Source organism: Triticum dicoccoides, chromosome 5A (genome assembly GCF_002162155.2).
Source record: "Triticum dicoccoides isolate Atlit2015 ecotype Zavitan chromosome 5A, WEW_v2.0, whole genome shotgun sequence".
Classification (NCBI taxonomy): domain Eukaryota; kingdom Viridiplantae; phylum Streptophyta; class Magnoliopsida; order Poales; family Poaceae; genus Triticum; species Triticum dicoccoides.
This window is the reverse complement of record NC_041388.1, coordinates 582,635,737-582,656,274: the sequence shown is the minus strand read 5'-3', so window position 1 is coordinate 582,656,274 and position 20,538 is coordinate 582,635,737. Positions and strand designations below refer to the sequence as shown.

The following is a 20,538-nucleotide window of genomic DNA, read 5'->3' as shown; positions in this document are numbered from 1 at the left end:
AATGCAGACGGAGAAGATGGACGCGCGAGAACCTCGGAGGCCAGCCATGTCGAAGCTTTCGTGGTGCATGGTGAGGGTTGGGGATCGAAGAAGTTGCTACCCCCAAACTAGATTCCATGCTTCAGAACATGGGGCTGAAAAGCTAAAAGCTTCCGTGCCGCTTTTCTTCAGGAGAATTGCCGTTCTTAGCCCAACAATTTTCGAAACAAAGTCAAAGAAAACGCCCAAAGATTCAAGAAAGCAACCACTCTTTTCCCCTTGTATATCCGAGAGAAACTAACAATGGAAACAATATTCAGAGAGAAGGTAACAATGGAAACGAGGGTGACATGGGCGGACCTCGAGGAAGCGCGCTTCTTGCTCGAGCTTCTTGAGCTCGGCCTGGATCCGGTGCCGGCCCCGCATGTCCCCGGCTTCCCCTCCACCCCCGCCGACGTCGCCCGGAACCTGCATCGCCGCGAGAGGAGTGGCGCCGGCAGCGAGAGGACCTCCACTCCGCGCTGCTGGTCTGTCTGCTGGACGATGGCTCGGAGTATAGAGTAGTGGGTGGGGTGGGCAGACACGCGCAGCCAAGCGCAAACTGGCAGATGCGTGCGTGGGTTGGGCTGCACTGCGAGCGAAGCCAACCAAACCAAGAGGTGTCACGGAATGCGCGGACGGCGGAAAGGCTCTTTTTTCGTTTTCGAAAAGGTTTCCTTGTGACGACGACGGATGGACTGATAAAGGGCAGCGGTGGATGGCAAATTTTCCTGTTTTGACCCATTTCTCGAGGTTGAACGAGATCTGATCCTAGTTTGTAAAAATTTCGGAATCTGACCTTTTTGCTACCGTCAAGGTCCATGACGGTAGGGTGTGACAGCCCGGTAGGAAACACCCTATCGCCAAACAGGCAGGCGGTAAGCTGTACAACCCTACCGCCAAGGTGTCCGGCGATAGATGCGAGCACACACTATGTTTCATACTTCAAAATTTTTTACGGTAGGACATGCAACCCTACCGCCACGGTCCTTGGCGGTAGCACAAGGATCAGATCCCGAAATTTTTGCAAAGTAGGGTCAGATCTTAATCAACTTTTAGAAAAAGGTCAAAATATAAAATTTAGCTGTGGTGGATCAATGTTTTGGCAGTCATATTGCGAAAAAGATTTGTGATTTTGTGAAAGAAGGGTTGGTTTTGGAGACGATTTTTGTGGAGTCCTATATAGCTCAAAACTACCGGTGTTGAAGTTACGGTTCCAAAAAACTATCTGTTTTCTACAATTCGTTGCAAAGTATCACATATTTGGTTTCTATTTTAAAAAACACTGGTGACCGAATCGTTAAGCTTTAACAAGGTTAATGACAAATCGGGCATACGCGTCAGGTATGTCAGCACTCAGGTGTGGCCATTAGCGGCCGTCACCCTAGGCGGTCAAAAGGGCCCGAGCCCCTCTCTCTCGGCGTCGTCCACTCCCCTTGGTCGCTTACTCTCCTCTCTGTTCGTCTACTTAGCTCCACGTCGCCGATCAGTGAAGTGCTCGTCGTCGGTGAGCATTCTGTCACCCTGCATGGTCAAAAGGGCATGCGTCTCTCTCTCTCTCTCTCTCTCTCTCTCTCTCTCTCTCTCCCACTCCCGTCGACTGCTCGGTCTCCCTATCTCTCTGCTCAGCTTGACGTCGCCGCCAACCTCACTGCTTGTCGCCAGTGAGCCATGTCGTCATGGAAGAACGGGGAGGACAACACGGACGACAACCTAGACATGGGTTGTAGCATGGACATGGAGATGTGGGTAAGTCTTTTCCGCGCCTAGGATCTACAGTTTGGGGAATTTTTTGATTTGAGCTATGTTTGACACGGATTCGAAAGATTTTTTGACTCGTGTTGGTGCTAATGGTTGTAGGAGACCCCTGACACCATTCCTGACTCCTGAGCCAATCTTTCATTGTAATGTTGTAGATTCGTCACCACAAGTGCATGTTGCACCAGCAAAGGCCCACCGAATATGTTGTCTTTGATTGAATTGACACTAGAAGGAGATTCCTTGAGACTTTTTTTGCAAGTGAGTTAGCGGTATATGAAGCTTTTGTGCAAAATATATTCAGATCTTGCTTTGTTTGCGAACCTCTACTCACTTAACTTATGAAGCATATATACCTAAAATAGCAATACAGTAGATGATGTGGTGATACTAGTGCATAGTGCAGAATATACTTTGTTTGTTGTTGCTTAATTGGTCACTGACCAATCCTCAATACATTGTTGTACGCTAGTCAGTGACCATTCTTAGCAGTAATTAAATATTTCAAAATGAGGTAGTGGTTAGTGACTGGCTAATGAAATGGTCATTGATGTGTATTGTGTTTGTCAAATTGCCAATTGAGGCACCCTTTACGGCTTTACAATTAATAGTAGCTCATGAAATGGTCACTGGTCTGTATGTAGTTTGTTCGTGTGCACTATCGTTTGATGTTAGAAAAGTAGTGAGCACTGTAGTAAATTAGTTATCTATGTCATAAATTCTTAAATAGTACGGAGGTAAATTGTGTTGTACTATCTACTTTGCTTTTGCAAGGAGGTGTAAACTATGGAGTAGTGGAGTGGGTTGCTGGGCCTTGGCCTGTCATACTGTATAAGTGCTTAACTAGGTTGTGGGACATGTTTCATGATCAAAATGCTGACAGGGTGTTTGACAAGGAGGCTCATGACAGAGAGATCACCAAGCTCAAGAAGGAGAATAATCAGCTCGACAATCAATACATCCAGCTTGTGGATGATGTTGCCAAGCTCTATGATTGGCAAGATGGTAGGCAAGGGCATGATATGAAGTACACTAGCCAGAAGGAAATGGATGATGCATTTTTGAAGAAGAGCTAGAGCAACATGCAAAGATGCAGGTATAGTTAGAGAAACTGAAGCTAGGCAGGGAGCAAAGGTGCATCCTTTAATCTCAAGCAAATATCATCCAGAACACCAGGAAGGCCATGGATGAGACCAAGGAGGACATGAATCTACTCAAAGAGGAGAAGAAATAGCTTGAGTATGACATTGCTGACCTGTTGAAAGAAGGGTTTGGGGGCAAGGAGAAGCTCCCGAAGATCAAGTCTCTACTAGACGAAGGAAGATTACATCTGGTGGTTAAGTAATATATTAGACCTATATAAATAATTTTCCTATGAACCTGGGGTTGAGAGGTGTATATTTGGGGTAGTATGATGTTAGAAGTGCTAAGTTATGCTATGATGTTAGAATTGCCAAGTTATCTATAATGAGTAGGTTGCTTTAGTTATGAACTGGTTGCTTAAGTTATGAACTGCATGTCTTAGGTTAAAATCATCTCTGAGTAATCAATTAAGACTGCCATGTATCATCTTTTGATGGGTTTTAGTCTAATCTTATGATGCGTAAGTTTAATCGATATGTATGGATATTGTTATCACAGCCTGATGCTTTGTTTACTTAGAATGGCCACATAAATTGGCAAATGGGGCTTACAATGGGCCTTTTACTCTAAATGTACAAAACCCACCATGTCCCAACCTACCCTTTGTCAATATAATCCTCTCCCAAGCAGTTCATAGCCACAATCATATTTACCCTATCCACCACCGCACATCGCAAGAACCCTAGGAAGAGAGATGTATCCGAGCCTGAGTGAGGTCACTGAAGAAGAGGAGGAGGTAGTGGAGGTGAGGGCTACCAGGGTGCGACAACATAGAGCACCGACGCGTATAGCTCAGAGGGAGAGGGCTCCTATGGCACCACCAGAGAGGCCACAAAGGGCATCGACGGCAATCGGATACTCGTTCGAGTACATCCACCAACTATCCAACACAAGCTTTTAAATCTAGGTTGATATATCAGTTTTGGGTCTCTACTGATATAAACAAAAAATATCATTTTCACACATAACATCTGATATAGACCTAAATATCGACCGATATGGTTGATATCTGACAAGATATTCCCACTAATATAGACCGAGTACATCGATGAACATAATTATTTATGAGAAAGCACTAGAGAAAATATGTTGCATGATTACGAATCAACAAACATGATAAGCCAAATACCACTCACATCCCATGTGAGAAAGAAACTCAAATTCACCTTGTTGTTTGCTACTGACAAGGGTCGAACACTAGGTGGGATAGTCTGACCTGATGTCTCACTTATGTTTTGCCCTCTGGATAGAGGTCAAATATTTTGGCTTATGTCAAACGTCCGACCTTATACGAAATTCTTTGTATATGCTCGGGCATGAGTGGGACACTGGACAGAGAGTCTGACTTGTGCCCGACTATCATAATGGGCATATTTTGGGGAACCTATAAATAAACCTCTTCTTACCTATGAGGAAGGGGACAATTACATTCCTCCTTCCACCATTGTTTTAATGCTTCAAAGCTTAAGGTCTCCCTCCCTAGCAGCCATCCATTTCACCCACACTTTCAGGGAGAGCAAGATGAGATCCTGGTCTACTAATTGACCAAAGCAAAACTTGTGTTCGTCGATTCCCCACGATATCCTTTGCGAATGTTTTTACTCGGGTTTGTGGGGTATCCTAGATGGACCGTGTTTTCCAGGAGCTTCCAAGTTGTGTGTGTTGGAGGTATTCGCTAGAGGCAATAATATTGTATTATTATATTTCCATGTTTATAATTAAGAGTTTATATTCTATGCTATAACTGCTATGATCCTGGAATATGCGATTCAATGAAAAACTCATATGCATGTGTGGAATGATAAATGGTAAAACCCGATTCTTAGTCTCGCCTCTAAGACTAGCTCAAGTATTATTTGTCATCATGTTTTCTGGATCTTATGATATCCTTAAGTGTAATGATAGTCCTGAAATAACTTTGAGAATGTGATGTTGGAAGAACGATCATATTGAATCGACCAAAACTTCTTCGTTATACTTTGAGATACAATCATCACAAGTTAATTGTTATAACACATAGAGTTGATGTATGCCTTAGTTCCTTAGACCATGAGAGTATCGTAGTAATTTATTACCATACCATGGACTTTGGGATTGCTCAAACGTCATCAGTAACATGGTGATCATAATGAAAACTTACAGGTTCATTGGAAAGTTTGACGATGGAGAGATATTCTTAGGTCCCTCTTGTTGTGAAGGCATCCATCACTGTCTGGCCAGACACATGTGACTATGTCACAGGGATGTCAGAACGTGTCAATGAGAAAGAAGAACAAAACCGGTAACGAGGAGACTGGTATTGTGAGCATGAGAATGACTCAAGAGGATACCGATATATCTCGCCGCGGGTTATGTGAAGTATCACGAAGCAAAGGGAATATCACGTGATAACCAAAGGTTAACTTGAGTGTTATTCATGTACTCATAGGATTCATATGGTTATCCTCGGTTCTGCTATTGATCATTGAACGAAAGGGGTTTTGTTCATGTCCATGTTTTACCGAACCTACAGGATCACAAGCTTAATGGAATCACGATCTGTTGAGTGTTAGTGGGGCAAGAGTTATGAGAAAATATTTATGAAATAGTTTCATTAATATTAGAAATATTTTTTAGAGGAACCAGAAGCATTCGGGGGTTACCGGAAGAGTTTTGGGGTTTATCAGGTAATACCGGGAATTGATTGATGTCTACTACACAACCTTCTTCTTGTAGACATTGTTGGGCCTCCAAGTGCAGAGGTTTGTAGGACAGTAGCAAATTTCCCTCAAGTGGATGACCTAAGTTTATCAATCCGTGGGAGGCGTAGGATGAAGATGGTCTCTCTCAAACAACCCTGCAACCAAATAACAAAGAGTCTCTTGTGTCCCCAACACACCCAATACAATGGTAAATTGTATAGGTGCACTAGTTCGGCGAAGAGATGGTGATACAAGTGCAATATGGATGGTAGATGTAGGTTTTTGTAATATGAAAAATATAAAAACAGCAAGGTAACTAATGATAAAAGTGAACGAAAACGGTATTGCAATGCGTTGAAACAAGGCCTAGGGTTCATACTTTCACTAGTGCAAGTTCTCTCAACAATAATAACATAATTGGATCATATAAAAATCCCTCAACATGCAACAAAGAGTCACTCCAATGTCACTAATAGCGGAGAACAAACGAAGAGATTATTGTAGGGTACGAAACCACCTCAAAGTTATTTTTTCTGATCGATCTGTTAAAGAGTCCATAGTAAAATAACACGAAGCTATTCTTTCCGTTCGATCTATCCTAGACTTCGTACTAGAATAACACCTTAAGACACAAATCAACCAAAACCCTAATGTCACCTAGATACTCCAATGTCACCTCGAGTATTCGTGGGTATGATTATACGATATGCATCACACAATCTCAGATTCATCTATTCAACCAACACAAAGAACTTCAAAGAGTGCCCCAAAGTTTCTATCGGAGAGTCAAGATGAAAACGTGTGCCAACCCCTATGCATAAGTTCACGAGGTCACGGAACTCGCAAGTTGATCACCAAAACATATGTCAAGTGGATCACGTGAATATCCCATTGTCACCACAGATAAGCACATGCAAGACATACATCAAGTGTTCTCAAATCCTTAAAGACTCAATCCGATAAGATAACTTCAAAGGGAAAACTCGATCCATTACAAGATAGTAGAGGGGGAGAAACATCATAAGATGCAACTATAATAGAAAAGCTCGTGATACATCAAGATCATGCCGAATCAAGAACACGAGAGCGAGAGAGAGATCAAACACATAGCTACCGGTACATACCCTCAGCCCCGAGGGTGAACTACTCCCTCCTCGTCATGGAGAGCGCTGGGATGATGAAGATGGCCACCGGTGAGGGATTCCCCCCCTTCGGCTGGGTGCCGGAACAGGGTCCTGATTGGTTTTTGGTGGCTACAGAGGCTTGTGGCGGCGGAACTCCCAATCTAGGTTATTTTCTGGAAGTTTGGGGATATATAAGAGGCGTTGGCATCGGGAACAAGTCAGGGGGTCCACGAGGCGGCCACGAGACAGGGGGGCGCGCCCCCACCCTCGTGGTGGCCTCGGGACTCTTCTGGTCCATCTCTGATGCTCCGTGGGCTTCTTCTGGTCCAAAAATGATCTCCATAAATTTTTTAGGTCAATTGGACTCCGTTTGATATTCCTTTCCTGCTATACTCAAAAACAAGGAAAAAAACAGAAACTGGCACTGGGCTCTAGGTTAATAGGTTAGTCCCAAAAATCATATAAAATAGCATATAAATGCATATAAAACATCCAAGATTGATAATATAATAGCATGGAACAATAAAAAATTATAGATACGTTGGAGACGTATCATTGATATATAGGTGGAAAATGTTTTTGGAGATGTTAAAGTAGAAATGAATGGCTCTAATAATTATTATGAGGATTTTATAATTATTTAAATATCAATGGGCCAAAGAAAATACTAAAAAGGCCAAGTGCTGGAGAGTTATTGGGAACTAGGGCCCAATAACACTTGGGGAACCCCCTAGCTTGTTGGGACAGCTAGGGGAAGCCTAATTGGAGGGGAACTCCCCCTCCTCTTGGCCAACTAATGGGGGAGGTTGCCTTCTCCCTTGTGGTGCCTGATAACCTGTTGGAGAACGCAGTAATTTCAAAAAAAATCCTACACACACGCAAGATCATGGTGACGCATAGCAATGAGAGGGGAGAGTGTTGTCCACGTACCCTCGTAGACCGTAAGCGGAAGCATTACGACAACGCGGTTGATGTAGTCGTGTGTCTTCATGATCGACCGATCCTAGTACCAAAGTTACGGCGCCTCCGCGATCTGCACACGTTTGGCTCGGTGACGTCCCATGAACTCATGATCCAGCAGTGTGTCGAGGGAGAGCTTCGTCAGCACGACGGCGTGATGATGGTGATGATGATGCTACCGGAACAGGGGTTCACCTAAGCACCGCTACAATATGACCGAGGTGGATTATGGTGGAGGGGGCACCGCACATGGCTAAAAGATCAATGATCAACTTGTGTGTCTATGGGGTGCCCCCTCCCCCGTATATAAAGGAGTGGAGGAGGGGGGAGGGCCGGCCCTCTATGGCGCGCCCTGGAGGAGTCCTACTCCCTCTGGGAGTAGGATTCCCCCCTTCCCTAGTTGGACTAGGAGAGAAGGAAGGGGGAGAGAGGGAGGAAGGAAAGGGGGGCGCTGCCCCCCTTCCTAGTCCAATTTGGGCCAGAGCGGGAGGGGGCGCGCTGCCTGCCCTGGCTGCCTCTCTTTCTCTCTCCCTCCACTAAAGCCCATTAGGGCCCATATACTCCTCGGGGGGTTCCGGTAACTCCCGGGTACTCTGGTATATGCCCGAACTCACTCGGAACCTTTCCGATGTCCAAACATAGGCTTCCAATATATCGATCTTTATGTCTCAACCATTTCGAGACTCCTCGTCATGCCCGTGATCACATCCGGGACTCTGAACAACCTTCGGTTCATCAAAACACATAAACTCATAATACCGATTGTCACCGAACATTAAGCGTGTGGACCCTACGGGTTCGAGAACTATGTAGACATGACCGAGACATGTCTTCGGTCAATAACCAATACCGGAACCTGGATGTTCATATTGGCTCCCACATATTCTATGAAGATCTTTATTGGTCAAACCGCATAACGATATACGTTGTTCCCTTTGTCATCGGTATGTTACTTGCCCGAGATTTGATCATCGGTATCTCAATACCTAGTTCAATCTCATTACTGGCAAGTCTCTTTACTCCATCCGTAATGCTACATCCCGTAACTAACTCATTAGCTACATTGTTTGCAAGGCTTATATTGATGTGCATTACCGAGAGGGCCCAGAGATACCTCTCCGACAATCAGAGTGACAAATCCTAATCTCGATCTATGCCAATTCAACAAACACCATCGGAGACACCTGTAGAGCACCTTTATAATCACCCAGTTACGTTGTGACGTTTGGTAGCACACAAAGTGTTCCTCCGGTATTCAGGAGTTGCATGATCTCATAGTCATAGGAACATGTATAAGTTATGGAGAAAGCAATAGCAACAAACTAAACGATCATCGTGCTAAGCTAACGGATGGGTCAAGTCAATCACATCATTCTCTAATGATGTGATCCTCTTAATCAAATGACAACTCATGTCTATGGTTAGGAAACATAACCATCATTGATTCAACGAGCTAGTCATGTAGAGGCAAACTAGTGACACTCTGTTTGTCTATGTATTCACACATGTACTAAGTTTCTGGTTAATACAATTCTAGCATGAATAATAAACATTTATCATGATATAAGGAAACATAAATAACAACTTTATTATTGCCTCTAGGGCATATTTCCTTCAGTCTCCCACTTGCACTAGAGTCAATAATCTAGATTACATTGTAGTGATTCTAACACCCATGGAGTCTTGGTACTGATCATGTTTTGCTCGTGAGAGAGGCTTAGTCAACGGGTCTGCAACATTTAGTTCCGTATGTATCTTGCAAATCTCTATGTCTCCCTCCTTGACTTGATCGCAGATGGAATTGAAGTGTCTCTTGATGTGCTTGGTTCTCTTGTGAAATCTGGATTCCTTTGCCAAGGCAATTGCACCAGTATTGTCACAAAAGATTTTCATTGGACCCGATGCACTAGGTATAGCACCTAGATCGATATGAACTCCTTCATCCAAACTCCTTCATTTGCTGCTTCCGAAGCAGCTATGTATTCCGCTTCACACGTAGATCCCGCCACGGTGCTCTGCTTGGAACTGCACCAACTGACAGCTCCACCAATTAATAAAAACACATATCCGGTTTGTGACTTAGAGTCATCCGGATCAGTGTCAAAGCTTGCATCGACGTAACCGTTTACGATGAGCTCTTTGTCACCTCCATATACGAGAAACTTATCCTTAGTCCTTTTCAAGTATTTCAGGATATTCTTGACCGCTGTCCAGTGATCTGCCACCTCTTGAGCACTGCATTAGTTTTCCCTTGAAGAGGAAAGGGTGATGCAGCAAAGTAGCATAAGTATTTCCCTCAGTTTTTGAGAACCAAGGTATCAATCCAGTAGGAGACTACACGCAAGTCCCTCGTACCTACACAAACAAATAAGAACCTCGCAACCAACGCGATAAAGGGGTTGTCAATCCCTTCACGGTCACTTACGAGAGTGAGATCTGATAGAGATAATAATAATAAGATAAATATTTTTGGTATTTTATGATATAGATTGAAAGTAAAGATTGCAAAATAAAATAGATTGGAAACTTATATGATAAAAGATAGACCCGGGGGCCATAGGTTTCACTAGTGGCTTCTCTCAAGATAGCATAAGTATTACGGTGGGTGAACAAATTACTGTCGAGCAATTGATATAAAAGTGAATAATTATGAGAATATCTAGGCATGATCATGTATATAGGCATCACGTCCGCGACAAGTAGACCGAAACAATTCTGCATCTACTACTATTACTCCACACATCGACCGCTATCCAGCATGCATCTGGAGTATTAAGTTCAAGAACAGAGTAATGCATGAGGCAAGATGACATGATGTAGAGGGATAAACTCAAGCAATATGATATAAACCCCATCTTTTTATCCTCGATGGCAACAATACAATACGTGCCTTGCTTCCCCTGCTGTCACTGGGAAAGGACACCGCAAGATTGAACCCAAAGCTAAGCACTTCTCCCATTGCAAGAAAGATCAATCTAGTAGGCCAAACCAAACTGATAATTCGAAGAGACTTGCAAAGTTAACCAATCATACATAAAAGATTTCAGAGAAGAATCAAATATTGTTCATATATAAACTTGACCATAAACCCACAATTCATCGGATCTCGACAAACACACCACAAAAAGAGTTACATCAAATAGATCTCCAAGAAGATCGAGAGAACATTGTATTGAGATCCAAAGAGAGAGAAGAAGCCATCTAGCTAATAACCATGGCCCCGAAGGTCTGTGGTAAACTACTCACACATCATCGGAGAGGCTATGGTGTTGATGTAGAAGCCCTCCGTGATCGATTCCCCCTCCGGTGGAGCTCTGGAAAAGGCCCCAAGATGGGATCTCTTGGGTACAGAAGGTTGTGTTGGGGAACATAGCAGAAATTCAAAATTTTCCTACGTGTCACCAAGATCTATCTATGGAGAAACCAGCAACGAGGGGAAGGAGAGTGCATCTACATACCCTTGTAGATCGCTAAGCGGAAGCGTTCAAGTGAACGGGGTTGATGGAGTCGTACTCGTCGTGATCCAAATCACCGATGATCCTAGTGCCGAACGGATGGCACCTCCGTGTTCAACACACATACAGCCCGACGACGTCTCCCATGCCTTGATCCAGCAAGGAGAGAGGGAGAGGTTGAGGAAGACTCCATCCAGCAGCAGCATGATGGCGTGGTGGTGGTGGAGGAGCACGGGACTCCAGCAGGGCTTCGCCAAGCACCGCAAGAGACGAGGAGGGAGAGCGGTAGGGCTGCGCCAAGAAGGAGATTGAATCCATGTCTCTGACAGCCCAAAACCTCAAGTATATATAGGGGAAGGGGAGGGGCTGCACCCCCATCTAGGTTTCCACCCCTAGGGGTGGCGGCCAGCCCTAGATCCCATCTAGGGGGGCGGCCAAGGGGGGGAGAGAGGGAGGCGCACCACTAGGTGGGCCTTAGGCCCATCTGAGCCTAGGGTTTGCCCCCTTCCACTCTCCCTTGCGCCTTGGGCCTTGGTGTGGGGGGGGGGGGGCGCACCAGCCCACCTGGGGCTGGACCCCTCCCACACTTGGCCCATGCAGCTCTCCGGGGCTGGTGGCCCCACTTGGTGGACCCCCGGGACCCTCCCGGTGGTCCCGGTACGTTACCATAAACCCCGAAACTTTTCCGGCGACCAAAACAGGACTTCCCATATATAAATCTTTACCTCCGGTCCATTCCGGAACTCCTCGTGACGTCCGGGATCTCATCCGAGACTCCGAACAACATTCGGTAACCACATACAAACTTCCTTTATAACCCTAGCGTCATCGAACCTTAAGTGTGTAGACCCGGGAAACATGCAGACATGACCGAGACACCTCTCCGGTCAATAACCAACAGCGGATCTGGATACCCATGTTGGCTCCCACATGTTCCATGATGATCTCATCAGATGAACCACAATGTCAAGGACTTAATCAATCCCGTATACAATTCCCTTTGTCTAGCGGTACGATACTTGCCCGAGATTCGATCGTCGGTATCCCGATACCTTGTTCAATCTCGTTACTGGCAAGTCTCTTTACTCGTTCCATAACACATCATCCTGCGATCAACTCCTTGGTCACATTGTGCAATTATGATGATGTCCTACCGAGTGGGCCCAGAGATACCTCTCCGTTTACACGGAGTGACAAATCCCAGTCTCGATTCGTGCCAACCCAACAGACACTTTCGGAGATACCTGTAGTGTACCTTTATAGCCACCCAGTTACGTTGTGACGTTTGGCACACCCAAAGTATTCCTACGGTATCCGGGAGTTGCACAATCTCATGGTCTAAGGAAATGATACTTGACATTTAGAAAAGCTTTAGCATACGAACTACACGATCTTTGTGCTAGGCTTAGGATTGGGTCTTGTCCATCACATCATTCTCCTGATGATGTGATCCCGTTATCAACGACATCCAATGTCCATGGTCAGGAAACCGCAACCATCTATTGATCAACGAGCTAGTCAACTAGAGGCTTACTAGGGACATGGTGTTGTCTATGTATCCACACATGTATCTGAGTTTCCTATCAATACAATTCTAGCATGGATAATAAACGATTATCATGAACAAGGAAATATAATAATAACTAATTTATTATTGCCTCTAGGGCATATTTCCAACAGGTTGCGGCGGTGGAAATAGGGTTTCGTGGTGCTCCTAGATGTTTTCGGGGTATATGGACATATATAGGAGGAAGAAGTAGGTCGGTGGAGCTACGAGGGGCCCACGAGGGTGGGGGCGCGCCCAGGGGGGCAGACACGCCTCCCTGCCTCGTGGCCTCCTTGTTGATTTCTTGACGTCTACTCCAAGTCCCCTGGATCACGTTTGTTCCAAAAATAAAGGTTTCATTCCGTTTGGACTCCGTTTGATATTCCTTTTCTGCGAAACACTGAAATAGGCGAAAAACAACAATTTGCACTAGGCCTTGGGTTAGTAGGTTAGTCCCAAAAATAATATAAAAGTGTATAAATAAGCCCATTAACATCCAAAACATATAATATAATAGCATGGAATAATAAAAAATTATAGATACGTTGGAGTCGTATCAAGCATCCCCAAGCTTAATTCCCGCTCGTCCTCGAGTAGGTAAATGATAAAAACAGAATTTTTGATGTGGAATGCTACCTAGCATAATTCTCAATGTAATTTTCTTTATTGTGGCATGAATATTCAGATCCAAAAGATTCAAGACAAAAGTTTAATATTGAAAAAACAATAATACTTCAAGCATACTAACTAAGCAATCATGTCTTCTCAAAATAACATGGAAAAAAAGTTCATCCCTACAAAATCATATAGTTTGGTCATGCTCCATTTTTGTCACACAAGAATGCTCTCATCATGCACAACCCCGATGACAAGCCAAGCAATTGTTTCATACTTTAGTAATCTCAAACTTTTTTCAACTTTCACGCAATACATGAGCGTGAGCCATGGATATAGCACTATGGGTGGAATAGAATAATATGATGGGGGTTATGTGGAGAAGACAAAAAAAGGATAAAGTCTCACATTGACGCGGCTAATCAACGGGCTAGGGAGATGCCCATCAATTGATGTCAATACAAGGAGTAGGGATTGCCATGCGGCGGATGCACTAGAGCTATAAATGTATGAAAGCTCAACAAAAGAAACTAAGTGGGTGTGCATCCAACTTGCTTGCTCACGAAGACCTAGGGCATTTGAGGAAGCCCATTGTTGGAATATACAAGCCAAGTTCTATAATGAAAAATTCCCACCAGTATATGAAAGTGACAAAACAAGAGACTCTCTATCATAAAGATCATGGTGCTACTTTAAGGCACAAGTGTGGAAAAAGAGGATAGTAGCATTGTCCCTTTTTATTTCTTTTCTCTTTTTTTTTCATTTCCTTTTTTGGGGCTTTCTTGGCCTTTCTTTTTTGGGACAATGCTCTATTAATGATGAGCATCACACTTCTATTTATTTACAACTCAATGATTACAACTCGATACTAGAACAAAATATGACTCTATATGAATGCCTCCGGCGGTGTACCAGGAAGGGCAATGAATCAAGAGTGACATGTATGATAAATTATGCATGGTGGCTTTGCCACAAATATGATGTCAACTACATGATCATGCAAAGCAATATGACAATGATGAAGCATGTCATAAATGAAACGATGAAAAGTTGCATGGCAATATATCTCGGAATGGCTATGGAAATACCATACTAGGTAGGTATGGTGGCTGTTTTGAGGAAGATATAAGGAGGTTTATGTGTGACAGAGCATATCATATCACGGGGTTTGGATGCACTGGCAAAGTTTGCACCAACTCTCAAGGTGAGAAAGGGTAATGCACGGTACCGAAGAGGCTAGCAATGATGGAAGGGTGAGAGTGCGTATAATCCATGGACTCAGCATTAGTCATAGAGAACTCACATACTTATTGCAAAAATCTACAAGTCATCAAAAACCAAGCACTACGCGCATGCTCCTAGGGGGATAGATTGGTAGGAAAAGACCACTGCTTGTCCCCGACCGCCATTTATAAGGAAGACAATCAAAGAACACCTCATGTTTTAAATTTGTTACACAACGTGCATGCTACGAGACTTGCAATCTTCAACACAAGTATTTCTCAAATTCACAACTACTCAACTAGCACAACTCTAATATCACCATCTTTATATCACAAAACAATTATCAAGCATCCAACTTCGCATAGTATTCAACACACTTTTTATGCAAGTTTTTATTATACCAATCTTGGATGCCTATCATAAGGACCAATTTTATAACCAAATCAAATTACCATGCTATTCTAAAGGACTCTCAAAATAATATAAGTGAAGCATGAGAGATCAATAATTTCTATAAAATAAGACCACCACCGTGCTCTAAAAGATATAAGTGAAGCACTAGAGCAAAATTATCTAGCTCAAAAAATATAAGGGAAGCACATAGAGTATTCTAATAAATTCCAATTCATGTGTGTATCTCCCAAAAGGTATGTACAGCAAGGATGATTGTGGTAAACTAAAGATCAAAGACTCAGATCATACAAGACGCTCCAAGCAAAACACATATCATGTGGTGAATAAAAATATAGCCTCAAGTAAAGTTACCGATGGAAGAAGACGAAAGAGGGGATGCCTTCCGGGGCATCCCCAAGCTTAGGCTTTTGGTTGTCCTTGAATTTTACCCTGGGGTGCCTTGGGCATCCCCAAGCTTAGGCTCTTGCCACTCCTTATTCCATAATCCATCAAATCTTTACCCAAAACTTGAAAACTTCACAACACAAAACTCAACAGAAAATCTCATAAGCTCCGTTAGTATAAGAAAACAAACCACCACTTAAGGTACTGTAATGAACTCATTCTTTATTTATATTGGTGTTGAACCTACTGTATTCCAACTTCTGTATGGTTCATATACTCCGATACTAGCCATAGATTCATCAAAATAAGCAAACAACACATGAAAAACAGAATCTGTCAAAAACAGAACAGTCTGTAGTAATCTGTAGGTTTAGAATACTTATGTAACCCCAAAAATTCTGAAATAAACTGGAGTAAGTGAGGAATATGTCTATTAATCATCTGCAAAATTAATCAACCTAATCTCACTCTCCAGTAAAAAATGGCAGCAAATCTCGTGAGCACTAAAGTTTCTGTTTTTTACAGCAAGATCACTAAAACTCCCCCAAGTCTTCCAAAGGTTCTACTTGGCACAAACACTAACTAAAAGCATAAAACCACATCTAAATAGAGGCTAGATGAATTATTTATTACTAAACAAAACCAAAAAGCAAGAAACAAAAATAAAATTGGATTGCCTCCCAACAAGCACTATAGTTTAACGCCCCTAGCTAGGTATAAAAGCAAGAATAGATCTAGGTATTATCATCTTTGGTATGCAATTCATAGGTGGATCTCATAATATATTCATTAGGTAATTTAATTTAATTTCTAGGAAAGTGTTCCATGCCTTTCCTTAACGGAAATTGGAATCTAATATTCCCTTCTTTCATATCAATAATTGCACCAATCGTTCTAAGGAAAGGTCTACCAAGAATAATAGGACATGTAGGATTGCAATCAATGTCAAGAACAATGAAATCTATGGTCACATAATTCCTATTTGCAACAATAAGAACATCATTAATTCTCCCCATAGGTTTCTTAATAGTGTAATCCGCGAGATGTAAATTTAAAGAACAATCATCAAATTCACGGAAACCTAACACATCACACAAAGTTTTTGGAATCGTGGAAACGCTAGCACCCAAATCACAAAAAGCAAAGCATTCATGATCTTTAATTTTAATTTTAATAGTAGGTTCCCACTCATCATGGAGTTTCTAGGGATAGAAACTTCTAATTCAAGCGTTTCTTCATAAGATTGCATCAAAGCATCAACGATATGTTTGGTAAAAGCTTTATTTTGACTATAAGCATGCGGAGAATTTAGCATGGATTGTAACAAGGAAATACAATCTATCAAAGAGCAATTATCATAATTAAATTCCTTGAAATCCAAAATAGTGGGTTCATTGCTATGTAAAGTTTTGACCTCTCCAATCCCACTTTTACCAATTTTTGCATCAAGATCTAAAAACTCCGAATCATTGGGACGCATTTTAACTAAAGTTGACTCATCTCCAGTCCCATCATTATCAAGATTCATATTGCAAAACAAAGATTTAACAGGAGACACATCAATCACTTTTAGATCTTCATCCTTATTACATCAAAACTAGAAGAACACGCTTTTATAAAGCAATCCTTTTTAGCACGCATCCTAGCGGTTCTTTCTTTGCACTCATCAATGGAAATTCTCATGGCTTTGAGATACTCATTGATATCATGCTTAGGTGGAATAGATCTAAGTTTCAAAGAATCAGCATCAAGAGAAATTCTATCCACGTTCCTAGCCAACTCATCAATCTTAGACAATTTTTCTTCAATCAAAGCATTGAAACTCTTTTCGAACTAATAAATTCTTTAATACTAGATTCAAAATCAGAGGGCATCTTGTTATTATTTCCATAAGAATTGTTGTAGGAATTACCATAATTATTAGAGGAATTACTAGGATACGGCCTAGGATTGAAGTTTCCTCTATACGCGTTGTTACCAAAATTGTTCCTACCAACAAAATTAACATCCATAGATTCATTATTATTCTCAATCAGGGTAGACAAAGGCATATCATTAGGATCAGAAGAAACACTCTTATTAGCAAACAATTTCATAAGTTCATCCATCTTTCCACTCAAAACTTTAATTTCTTCTATAGCATGAACTTTTTTACTAGTAGATCTTTCGGTGTGCCATTGAGAATAATTAACCATAATATTATCTAGGAGTTTGGTAGCTTCTCCTAAAGTGATTTCCAAAAAAGTGCCTCCCACGGCCGAATCTAAAAGATTTCTAGAAGCAAAATTCAATACAGCATACAAATTTTGTATGATGATCGATAAATTCAAACCATGAGTAGGGCAATTGCGAATCATTAATTTCATCATCTCCCAAGATTGTGCAACATGCTCATGATCTAGTTGCTTAAAGTTCACAATATCATTTCTAAGAGAGATGATCTTAGCAGGAGGAAAATACTTAGAGATAAAAGCATCTTTGCACTTATTCCAAGAGTCAATACTATTTTTAGGCAAAGAGGAAAACCAAGTTTTAGCATGATCTCTGAGCGAAAATGGGAATAGCTTCAATTTAACAATATCATTATCCACATCTTTCTTCTTTTGCATATCACACAAATCAACAAAGCTGCTTAGATGGGTAGCGACATCTTCACTAGGAAGGCCAGAAAACGGATCTTTCATGACAAGATTCAGCGTCGGTAAGTGGAGCAATCGGAGTGCTAATAAAATCATTATTGTTGGTATTGGAAAAATCACACAATTTAGTATTATCTTGAGCCATCGTGACAAACAATCCAACACACAAGCACACAAGAAGCGAGCGAAAAAGAGGCGAACGGAAAAGAGGCGAGCGGAAAAGAGGGCGAGTAAAACGGCAAGGGTGAAGTGGGGGAGAGGAAAATGAGAGGCAAATGGCAAATAATGTACTAGGAATACCAAGTACCCATCACAAACTCTTATCCCTTGCATTACATTATTTGCCATTTGCCTCTCGTTTTCTTCTCCCCCACTTCACCCTTGCCGTTTTACTCGCCCTCTTTTTCCATTCCGTTCCCCTTCTCTTTTCTAGTTCGTCTCTTTTCGCTTGCTTCTTGTGTGCTTGTGTGTTGGATTGTTTGTCGCGATGGCCTTAACAAAAAGTTTTGATCCTCACCTTAGAAGGTTGGAAGAAATTGAAAACAACGCTAGAAGTTTTATGTCCTTGCAGTTTGAGCATAATAATTTCTTCAGAAACGAGCTTAAAGAACAAAAAAAATTTATGGGGTACATGAATAAAGAGCTCGATGATATGTCTAAAGAATTTTATGGTCTGAAATATCAGTTCGCTCATCTTGAAAACTTAATAGCCCAAATTTCGGATAACCAGGCCACCTTACTTAATAAGATGGCCGCCAAACCGGAAGAACTTCATGATAATAAGGATGAAGATCTAAAAGTTATTGACGTGTCCCCTATTAAATCTTTGTTTTGCAATATGAATCTTGATAATGATGGGATCAGAGATGAGTCAACTTTAGTAAAAGGCTTCCCAATGATTCGGAGTTTTAAGATCTTAATGCTAAAATAGGTAAAAGTGGGATTGACAACCCCTTTATCATAAAAATACCAAAAATATTTATCTTATTATTATATCTATCAGATCTCACTCTCGTAAGTGACCGTGAAGGGATTGACAACCCCTTTATCGCGTTGTTTGCGAGGTTCTTATTTTTTTGTGCAGGTACGAGGGATTTGCGTGTAGTCTCCTACTGGATTGATACCTTGGTTCTCAAAAACTGAGGGAAATACTTATGCTACTTTGCTGCATAACCCATTCCTCTTCAAAGGAAAACCAACGCAGTGCTCAAGAGGTAGCAATCTCCCCGGCAACGGCGCCAGAAATCCTTCTTGCTACCTGTCGGGGATATACCCCGCGGTATGACCCGGCCGAAGATATGACCCGGCTGGGACTTGGTATTTCATTGGTAAGCTGGCATATTTTTAATGTAAGACGGCATATTGTTTAAGCCAGATGTTAAGCTGGCAGATTGTAAGCTGGAAGATTATTTACTGTAAGTCGGCAGAATGTTTAAGCCAGATAGTTAAGCCAGACAGTTAAGCCAGCAGTTAAGAAGCCCAAGACATTAAGAAGCCCATGGTGAGAAGCCCATGGATAGAAGCCCGTGAAGAGAAGCCAGAATAGTTAAGTCTTAAGTCCGAGTTGGACTCTACATGTAACCTGCCCCTTTAACTTATATAAGGAGGGGCAGGGCACCCCAAGAGGGGGAAGTTGAATAATCATTAAGTCTAGACACAACTAGGAGAGCGTAGTTACTGCGACTCCCTCATGAGCATAATGAGACCTAGCCACAAACAGCATGCAGGGTTGTTACCGGATGATGTTTCCCGGGGCCCAAAGCTGTCTAAACCCTTGTCTTGTGTTACGTATCTCGATTCTGATCAACCCCTCTCAAGCTACCACATTGATGCGCTGGCCTCACGACTAAGTCCTCACACTAGGATATCTGCTGTGACAATTCCACGACAGTTGGCGCCCACCGTGGGGCTTGCGCATGCTGGAGTTGAGTTCTTGGAGGGATCTTTCACAGATATTGAAAGTCTATGAGATTTAACGTTCAAGGAAAAATTAGGGTTACGGCCGGTTAGCTGCCGCCATCCTACAATTTTTCAGTGGATTTCGAGTCGCTTAAGCCGAAGGATTCTAAAACTCTGAGGGAGCTGGTGCTCTTACTATAAGTCAAGTTGCCGTTTTAACCTGGATTGGTTGCTATGTATTTTTCGTCTAGCCACTTGGGCTCCGGATCAACCCTGAGAAAATTCATTGCCACTATTTTTGACCCGGATTGCGAGCTACCCATCATGATGTTGCTGCCAACGCCTCATCGACCGGCCTTGCCTCTGTTGCAAGCCGCCTCCGCCCGCGCCGACCTTAATTCGAGAACCGCTGCTACCTCTTGAGCATGTGTTGGTTTTCCCTTGAAGAGGAAAGGGTGATGCAGCAAAGCAGCGTAATTATTTCCCTCAGTTTTTGAGAACCAAGGTACCAATCCAGTAGGAGACCACACACGACTCACCTCGTACCTACACAAACAAATAAGAACCAACGCGATAAATGGGTTGTCAATCCCTTCACGGCCACTTGCAAGAGTGAGATCCGATAGAGATAATAATAATAAGATAAATATTTTTGGTATTTTTATGATATAAATTGAA

General features: G+C 42.4%; 1 protein-coding gene across 1 annotated transcript in view; it reads right to left on the bottom strand.

Moving 5' to 3' along the window:
* LOC119303053 (guanine nucleotide-binding protein subunit gamma 1-like) overlaps positions 1 to 623 on the bottom strand; it is a 3,827-nt gene extending 3,204 nt beyond the window's left edge. The window contains exon 1 of the mRNA XM_037580138.1: positions 340 to 623. Coding sequence (XP_037436035.1) covers positions 340 to 453 — 114 coding nt within the window. The 5' untranslated portion in view covers positions 454 to 623. The remainder of the gene's footprint in view (positions 1 to 339) is intronic.
* Positions 624 to 20,538: the final 19,915 nt, after the last annotated feature.